The 10128-nt window shown below is 34.0% G+C and overlaps 1 protein-coding gene across 1 annotated transcript; it reads left to right on the top strand.

Moving 5' to 3' along the window:
• The first annotated feature begins 873 nt into the window (after positions 1-873).
• Positions 874-10040, top strand: LOC135690573 (glutathione synthetase). Its single transcript, XM_065208164.2, has 13 exons — positions 874-1425; positions 1684-1759; positions 2393-2574; positions 3321-3369; positions 3694-3767; positions 4084-4164; positions 4931-5032; positions 6423-6492; positions 6840-6961; positions 7169-7238; positions 7479-7560; positions 8104-8296; positions 9376-10040. The coding sequence occupies exons 1-13, from the start codon at positions 1163-1165 to the stop codon at positions 9497-9499; spliced, it is 1488 nt and encodes a 495-aa protein (XP_065064236.1). The 5' UTR covers positions 874-1162; the 3' UTR covers positions 9500-10040.
• The last annotated feature ends 88 nt before the right edge of the window (positions 10041-10128 follow it).

Here is a 10128-nt window from a genome sequence, read left to right as displayed (position 1 = left end):
TCACTGATAAATGATGGAACCCCCCCATTTTTAAAATTTGGTTTTTAACTGTGGCGTAGCCAGGTTTGGAAGATTGGTAGGCCAAAGAGAATAATATTTTTGCTGATAACACCCCTAAAAATTTGGGAAAACGTCCATTTTGTAAATGTGTTTGGAAAAGCCATGGCATTTTTACGTGGCAATTTCCCTTTATTCAACGTCATAGGTGGCTGACCATATTCTACAACTGTCTATTTCATTAACAATGCCACTAACGTTTAGATCCTGAATTGTTTAAGGCGAGGAATCTCTACGTGTAAAAGTGATTTTCCAAAGTTGTAATCAAATATCTAAAAAAATTAACAGTATTCAAAACTTTAAACCAAGTCCGTCTTTCTTGTAGCGAAGTCCACGACAATCATTTCAGAATCCAAATTTTTTTAAGGATTGGACTGCTTTAGCATTTTAGTTTCTATTTTATTAGGAATGTCTCAAGAACGTGAAAGACTTTTCTATACAAACCTCAAAAAGAGGGGAAATTACTGAATATTGAGGCTCTTCTCTCCTACGAGCGAAGCGAGCAGAAAATTTTTGCGACGATGCCCTTGAGATTAGCTTAAAATACATTTGAGGGTGATAATACCCCCCCACCCCCCGCTACGCTACTGATATGAAGATAAATACTGATAAAAATAAATAAAGTAAAATCTTAGCGTCACTTTGTTACTACTGACTACCAACAGATGATTTTTACCGAATGAAACAAAATTTACCGAAGGACACACAACAAATTTGCAAAAGAAATTGTAACACGATTCTATTGAGGTTTACAGGGAAAATTTGATGAAATTGCATGCGTGTGCATGTGAAACCAAACCATGTATCACTTGGACGGGTGTCAGGTGTCATAAACACGGTATACAACTTTGTTTGGCTTCCATTGTGGGAAGTAAAACCACCTGTATGGGAAGCTTGCCTAAGCCTAAATTGTGCTTTTTAATTATCCACAGTGAGTGTTACGGAGCATGATTGCATTTTGTTTCCAAATTTTCAGCACAGGGAGTTATTTTGAAGTCGACATTTTAGACGTATCAGAACAAGATCCACAATAGTAGGCCTAACAACTTTCAGATCGTTGGCGCAAAATTTTGCAAAGAAGTGGCTGAAGTTAACAAACCTTGGGATGGATCTGTACGATAATGTTAAATTCACTGAAGAGTCTATTGACAACATTACAGATGAAGCAACCGACTGGGCAAACACCCATGGCATTGTTATGAGGAATAGAAAAGATCTAAGGTTGAATAATTTTGCCCCCTTTACCCTGTTCCCCTCGCCGTTCCCAGAATACCTTTACAAGGAGGCATTCGACGTTCATAAGCACTTTCAGTCCTTGATGCTGAGATGCAGTCGCGATCATGGTTTTCTGGAATCGTCTTTGAAAAGGTATAAACATTTGTGTGTGTAGTATCTTGGAGTAGGTTAAGCCAGGAATATATGCAAATTTTGCCTAAAATTTGCCCAGCCCCTCCCCCAAAGCTGCTGACATCAAAATTGTATATTACCTATACAAAAATAGTATGTTGATACAACTAGTTGCAAAGTTATTACCAAAAAAATAATATTTTGCTTATGCTACCAAGTAAACAAAAACATTTTTAAAACATTAAAAGACAACAAATTTAAGTTTTTTTCTGTTGTTAGTGTCATTGTTCATGATGAATTTACAAGAAAGTTATACAATATCTACAATATAGTGAGAGAAGAAGGTATAAAACAGGTAAACACTTCATTTTTATTGTTAGTAGGTTTAAGATGTCATATATTTCAAACTAAATGATATGATTTTTGATCATGCAAGTCAAACAGAAACTATAATACACTCTTTTTTATAAAAACCAGTAGATTTAAGTTTTGGCTGACTGTTCTTAATTTTTTCGAAAATCTGAGGCTGGATTGTTCTTAATTTGTTCTTAGATTAAGAGGGTGTAAGCAGTGCTATTGCTAGCTTTTTCGCTCTAAGGAGGTGTTCAGGCCTCATTTGCCAACAAAGTGAGTGAGACAGCCTTAATTTGCTGACAAATTTGAATATTCACCGAAAAAGCACCCACACTTCGCTAAAAATCCTCGATTTTGAGAAAAAACATTGTTCAAAATTGCATTTTGCAGAAGCTCAGCCTCAGCTTGTTCTTAATTTGTTCTTAACTTTTGACCAGTTTTGAGGCTTGTGTTCTTATAAAATTGTTTTTATAAAAAAAGAGTGTACAGGATCTTTTAACTAGCCCACGAAAATTATCATGTCTTACAAAAGATAACCGAGACAGTTTGTCATGTTTGTACATCCTTTGGTATATTAATGTTTGTTTATTTTTGAATTTTGAGATTTGTTTACTTATTACTTCATATTTTGTAGCCCATCACTGTGGATCTGATGCGAAATGACTACATGTTAGATGACAAGCGAAAGACTAGTTACACAAATGGACATAATGTAAATGGATCTTTGCATAGGGAATTTGAAATTAAGCAGATAGAGATCAACATGATTGCATCTTCATTCTCGGGTCTTGGTTCACAAACCTGTAAACTACATAGGTAATTTAAACTTTAATAATCAATTAACAATTTTTTCACCATCTAAACTGAGTTCGTCAATTAGAGAAGTTCATATTTCATCTCATAAAGGAGTTCAAATATTGATACACTTTTTTCTACAGAACTACAAATACTATTTTTCTTGTATGCTCAATAATTTGGTTCCAGTGAACAATTCCTTTTCTTCTTGCCATTTGTAAAAGGAAATGTGAATTAATTGTTTAGTAAATAACATGTGGGGGCATTTATAATCTAACTCTCTAAAGTTCATTTATAAACGTCCCTGCATGTTATTTACTAAACCATAAATTCACATTTCTGCTTGTTACTTGGTTGTTCTGCTTGCTCCTGGGTTGTTCTGTTTGTTACTGGGCTGTTACTGGGTTGTTCAGCTTGTTACTAGTTTGTTCTGCTTGTTCCTCGTTTTAGCAACAGCGTTCAGGTGTGCATTAATCTGAATCCAGCATTCTAGGGGGGGGGACTCATATTGCATCACAGACTGATGGGCAAAACATAAACATTGTAAAAATACAATAAAGCAGATGGGAATCCAATTGAAGTCAAAAGAAGCAAATGAACACTGAGTAAATGAAATCAAAATGAGGAAATTTGAATTAAAGATTCTTCAAATGAAAGATTCTTAAAGATAATTCAAATGAAAACTCATATATACATATATACAGGAGTCATTTTTGTCATGACTGTAAGACAGAAGTTTGAAATTGTTTTTCATTTCTTTACACCAGACACATATCAGATGTTTTAATGGACAAGTCTCCAATAAAAAATGAAAAGGTACGTGGGCATATTAACTCTAATATTTGTAATAATTGATTTAAATAATAGGGAGTGGGATGGCATTGGTTCTAAGGAATGTGAAAAGGTCAGTTACTAGGCATATTCAAACCTTTATATCCAAAATGCTGTTTGCTAGAGATTTGTATTGCACCCCATTTCACATAAATTCCATCTTCTAATTAAGACAAATTGTACGAATCATATTATACCTACATTGATTTGCAGACATTAAGGTTGCTAGTAATATTTTGTAAATTTCAAATCAGCACACAGGTCTTACTTTCTACTATTAGCATTAACCATTTCCATTGCCTTCTACAGCTGCCACCTAATGATACAATAGTTGGACTTGGTAGAGGTTTGGCAGAGGCCTGGAAGCTATATGGCAATGAAAGGTACTGTAAATCTTTGTTAACATAATTTTTTTAGATAGTGGGAGAAGGTTTCAAATGATAAAAAAGGGAAAAAAGCTGTAAAAGCATCAGAATTGTTTTGTTTATTGGTCCAGGTTAAACACAGATAATGAGCACAGGTAGAGAGGTGAGATTAATGAATGACAAATTTGGAAGGAAAAGACAGTGAAAGAAATAGCAAAGAAGAAATTCTTATGGGGCTATATATTTGAAAAATGAATGTATTAGAAATATGAGAAAATTGGTATAGCTTTTATCAATAATACATAGCTTATGAGCATATTGTACTTTTTCCTAGTGCTACACTTCTTTTTATTGTACAAGCTGGTGAAAAGAACAGATACGATCAAAGGCTTCTACAGTATAGCTTTCAAGAAAGGTTGTTATCTGGTTCATTTATTATTCATCTACTTGTGTCATTTTAGTGTTATATGTCTTTGTTTAATAGGTATCATCTAACTTAATTTGCCGGAAAAAATGACTGTAGCTGGACAGAGTATTCTTTTAATTATACACTTCTAGTAAAATTTCCTATGATTTAATACCGTTATGGTCTTAGCTGAAAGCTTTTTCTCTTGTTTGTGATTTTCTCTTTGAATGATGCAAGCCTGGTATTAGTTTTCATAAACAACTTTATTACACATAGAACCATATTGCATTTGCATAGCAAAAGCAGGATGGTTAAATATTCGAGAAGAGTAATAGGCAGTTTGTGGATTCATTAGAAGGATACCTTTATCTGTTTTAGGTGTAGGAACCAAAGAGAGCAGTTTTGATTGAAATAAGAATAAACAGAGAAACCTTTTTTGCGTTCATCATGCCCTATAAAAAACAAAGGCGAGTGAGTCAAAACTCCCAAGATTGATGCTGAAGTGCTTGAAAGAACTGTATAAAATGTATCTGTTTTCTGTTATGAGCCAACCAAAGATTTTCGGAACAAAGGCTATTGAATTCAAGAGCAGTGCAAAAATGTATTGAATGAAAATTTGGAATCTAGTAATTTTCAAGATCTCAGTGGAGCTTTTTAAAGAGATTTATAAATCTAATGTTCAAGTCTAATGCACCTCATTCTTTATTGCATGTCTCAAATGATACACTGAACTTTGCCTTAATAATTTGTCATATTTAAATCCACCTTGACACAGAATTAAAGAGTTCAAACTAAAAAGATATGTTCCAATCATTTTCAAGTCATTGGGTGAAATCTTCAAAGAGGGCAAACTAACTGAGGACCACAGGTTGATAATGTAAGTGACCAATGCATTTACGTTATTTTAGTAGTTTGTTTGATAGGCCTCTCCTAGTTAAGTAATTAATTCAATAATTATAGTTAAATAATTCAATCTTTGCTTTAGGAAATTTGAATTACATAGAATTTTTAAGAATAATTGCTGTGTCTTTTCCTTAAAAATGTACTCCTACTTATATATCAGGCCCTGAAATGAGAGGCGCTCAATCAAACGCGAGTGCCTCCAAACTCGCCTCAGAAAATATATGGGCTTGATTGCTCGAGCGCCTAGCTGTTCACTACGAAACATAAGTGTAAAGTTTTCATGTCTTTCGCAAATCCTAAGTATTGTTCAGATCACATGTGCAAGCGAGCGATCACTCGCGATCGCATTAGCACTTGCGCAAACCCAACCAGCCGAGCGTTTTAGATCTTTCGCGCAAAACGGTAAATTTTGGGAAAATTGTGACCCAAGCAAATGACATAGTAAGCTGAAGCTGAATTAACTACATCTCAATGGAAAAATACATTCGAAAATCACACACACAACACAAACACAGAAAATCACAGCGAATGTTTAATAATACTATAGGCACTTAGTATTGTAACTACGTTAGCACTTTCTCTGGGCAATTAAAGCGGTTTTAAAAAGGTTTGGAACAACTTTTTGCGATCATCCGGCAATAACGTAATGTTTATAAGACATTGGTGATGTACATAATTGTTGGGGAGATGAATCATGCCCGTCTTCCAGACATGCACTAGCCCCCGTTTCAGGGTCATTGCACATGCGCATTATCACTTGAAGCACGGGCGGGAAGTTGTGTGGTCCCAGACAGAACCGCTGTGCGAATTTTGTTTTTAATGCACATGTGCTATGACCCTGCAACACTGATTGGCTTAAGACGGTATTGCTTCAAAACAAAGGACTGAAGGTTTCGTTTCCGGAACATTGGGATTAAATTGGGTATTTAATCTTTCTTGGAGTACATTAAAGGTCATCGTAACAGTTCGTTTTCATTTGATTTCGCGGACAATTTCTTACACTGTTGATTGGGCACATTTAAGAAAATATAATCAAAAGACAAAAATAACCTAGAAGCTTGATCAAGCGCCTAACTGAATCAGTGGGCTTGATTGAACAAGCTCCGAACTTTTGCTCATGTCAGGGCCTGTTATATATGCCTTTCTATTCTGTATAGAAAAAATTAAATACCTCGAGGAGAGAAGTATTCAATGCTGGCCTCAATTCCTGCAGTTTTATCCCCTATGTTGTCATATTTTGTGCATCTGAGATTAAATGTGGAATGAATGATGTAATTCGTATCTATCTCTTTTAGTGAACCTAAATGGTTTATGATTATTTTATAACTGACTTTAGAACTCATCATTGGAAAATTATATTTTAGAGGTGACCATGAAGTGGCAGTTGCCTACTTTAGAGCTGGTTATACACCAAATGATTACATTACAGAGAATGTATGTGGAAAAGGGACTTTTCTTTATTTATTAGTTTTCTTAAAAGTGTTCTCTTTATTTATCATTGAAACAGTCTTACAACTTTGAATGACCCAAAGTAAAAGGTCATTCAGTTATTACCTACAGTACGATGACAATACAAACGGAAAAAGTATGATAATAATACAAATTTAAGTTGTAAATCAAAAATCCAGATTACCTTATTTTGCCTACAAATGAATAAAGATAGTGAAGAAGGTAGTTAAAATGAGTACTATATTTTGTTAAAATAGAGTTAAAATATTTTGGTTTATATCCCATTCTGCAAATTGATATTCTTATTGCCATCAGTTTATTTAAACTTACAGTGCTGGAAAGCAAGACTCCTAATTGAGAGATCTAAGGCCATCAAATCACCAAATATTGCAGCCCACTTGGTCGGAAGCAAGAAAATACAGCAAGTTTTAAGTGCCAAAGGCAGCGTTGAAAGGTGACTCTTTTCTTGCCATGTGGCAAGTTGTTTTCTATGTTATGCAAGAATGTTATTTTTTCCTGCAAGTAGTAATCGTAACAGTTACTAGGCAAAATTGAGTTAGGGATGGGGGTGTAGCTATTTATAAAAATCAAAAAATAAGAATCTTCAAAACAAGATCCTTGTTAATCTCCTTTCGCTTATCTTATTGATTACATATTTCAGATTCATTAAAGATCCTGAGGCGGTCAAAAAGATCCGAAGAACATTTGCTGGGCTTTACTCTCTAGATGAGGTATGAATATTGCCTTAGCTTGATCACATCTTTTTGCGATCATGCAATCAATCACACAATTGCATGGTTTGCAATCAGGAGTCAATTTGCTACTCAAACTAATATCATGTCTTCAATAAAGCCGGATATAATTACTTTTACAGGAATGGTTTCCTTCGTGAGATAAAAAGGACCTGCAAATTTATGATCAATTCAGATCTGCTGGCAAGTTTAATTTTCAGATACATGTGTTTTTTCTAGGGACAGGAGGGTGATCAAGCAGCTAAAATGGCCCTAGCCAATCCAGAAAACTTTGTTTTGAAACCGCAAAGAGAGGGAGGAGGTATGGCTTTGTACCAAACCTCATTAATTTCTATATGTGCCTTTAGATGGAAACGAATTTGTGTCGGTGTTGATATAATAAAGCAAAATATGTTTTTAACATAATCTTGATGTAAGCTCTGTGATAGTTTTCTCTACAAATGGAAAAAAGTCCAGCAACAAAAATATTGTGAGGGTGTTATTAACTGAAACTCATTTTTGTATTACAATTCAAGTACAAACAGTTTCATGTTTATATTTCACTGGTGAAACAGTAGCCCAGCAGTGGTGGTACCAGCTACTGCAGAGTGTTGGGTAATGGGCGTGCGTGACCAGTGAGAACATGCTCCTTTGCCTTGTTTAGGTGCTTTGTACTAGGTTAATTTTCCCTAGAAAATATCATGTTCCCCTACCTAGCACTTTTTAATCGATTTCTAGAAGGAGTATGTCAACCTTGTTTTGACTAAAGTGGGGGGGGGGGTCGGTAATTACCTTCTCCATACTCCCCTTGGCACCGCCACTGTAGCCCAGTAATAATTGATAAAATTGTTTTGTTGTATTTCAGGTAATAACTATTATGGAGAAGAACTTGTATCTGTTCTGAAGGCCATTAAAGATCCAGTTGAGAGAAGTCAGTACATTCTTATGGACAAGGTTAACCCACCCGTTTACAAGAATTTCATTGTACACATTGAATTTGACAGACCAAAGTTGCTAGACGTTGTGAATGAAATTGGTGTATTTGGAATTCTGATAAGGTGCGTTTGCTACGGACTTGCTTCCCTATATATATATATATATATATATATATATATATATATATATATATATATATATATATATATATATATATATATATATATATATGGGCTCTTTTGCAACAGTTTTTGTCTGTTGTTGTAACAAGGTATGTATCAATATCAGAGGGCTATCGTTGTTCATTTTTTTGTCGAAAGGTCATCTTACTAATGGTTGATCTCAGCAAAAACAAAAGAAGCTAATGTACAAGTTTCGAAGTTATAAAAATTACACGAACGCAGAAGGAATTCGGGATTTGTCATGCAAGAATGGAGTTAAAACAACTTTGGCTGATTTTGATGTTACCAGAAGTGTTTGTTGGCTGAATTTAGAAAGAGCTTTGTTATCTTGTGAAAGGCCATGAATAAAATGTGTGAACGAATTGAATAGTACGAAAAATTTTGATTTTTAGCTAATTAACCGAGCACATTTGTCCTTACAGCTAGAACACCTACCCAGAATCTTTGTTTACATTTAAAACTTAGTAAAAATAGCTAAAAAACATATTATTTTCAAGATACATTGAAAATGGTGAGAAAAGTGAGAAGTGAGTTTGCATAACTCGAATCAGGTGATCCCAAGCAATATGCCTTTGAGCCGAACGACCATCAACTCACCAATAATTCCAGTTCATATCTTACTTCAAAATATGCAGTTTTCAACTTTCGTGCCTCCAATCTAAGCGTGGTTACCTGTGCTGTGAAACTGATACATTTCATGCCATTTTTAAACAAACAAGCTGTTTGTCTGAAAAATTGGTAAATTACAGAAAAAAGCTGATGTTAATCATTGTTACCAAATTTGACCTCATTTGCCTTATCATGTTCAATAAGGCTGAATTAGTAAAATATTGTGGAAAAAAACATTATACCAAAAAATACATTATACCAACAATTCTCTCAGATATTCTCTGCCTTGTCTGTGTCAGTAAATACCAGGCCTTCTTACGGTATAGAATTTTTTATGTATTTGTATGTATTTGTTTTTATGTTTTCAATATTGTTAAAATTATTTTTCGAGATGACCCTTTTCATTTTAGCAATGATGGTAACGAAGTGATTAACGAGTCAGTTGGGTATCTCGTACGTACTAAAAGCATTGAGCATGCTGATGGTGGAGTTGCCGCTGGTCGGGCTGTACTTGACAGTATTAGCCTGTTTTAAAACTTAATTTATTCACAACTTGTAGTTTTAATGGATTTCAAAATGGCTCCTCTTTAACTTGCTAGGCGAATAAATTCGTTGGGCTATGAACAAAAAAGCAAGATGTTATAAGTTACAGTAAATTTATACACTTAAATATGAATGTTAAATATTTTCCTTATTTGATTCAGTTGATTTAAATTTTTCTTACTAATATCTTGACAATCCATAGCATAACAAGAATTGGAATAAAATAATTTCTAGGTGACAACAAAAAAATTAGCATATACTAAGCGACAAATAAATTTAAGTAAATATCTTTTTGCTTTGAAATGTTATTTTCGTTGTGAGACCTTTTCAGAATCTTTAAAATTCTCCAATGAAAGATAATTAGTTATTGATTATTTATACTTAACACAGAAAAAAGCCAAAAATAAGAAGATTAGTGATGTCAGTTTAAACTGAGACTTCTGGCTGTCTTTTTAGGAGAAACAGCGTTTAGTATCTTGTTACATTTTTCAAGTTCTAGCAGTTACATTCTATAAAACAAATTTAACAATCACTGCACCAATATTTATAATGCATTGGTTTGAAAGCTAATATATATGTAAGATTTTTAAAAAGTAGCTTTCATTCAAATTTAGTAATGA

This window comes from Rhopilema esculentum, unplaced genomic scaffold (assembly GCF_057945365.1).
Source record: "Rhopilema esculentum isolate cy_ngs unplaced genomic scaffold, ASM5794536v1 HiC_scaffold_23, whole genome shotgun sequence".
Lineage (NCBI taxonomy): Eukaryota > Metazoa > Cnidaria > Scyphozoa > Rhizostomeae > Rhizostomatidae > Rhopilema > Rhopilema esculentum.
The sequence above is the reverse complement of the archived record's forward strand: the minus strand, read 5'-3'. Positions and strand labels throughout refer to the sequence as shown.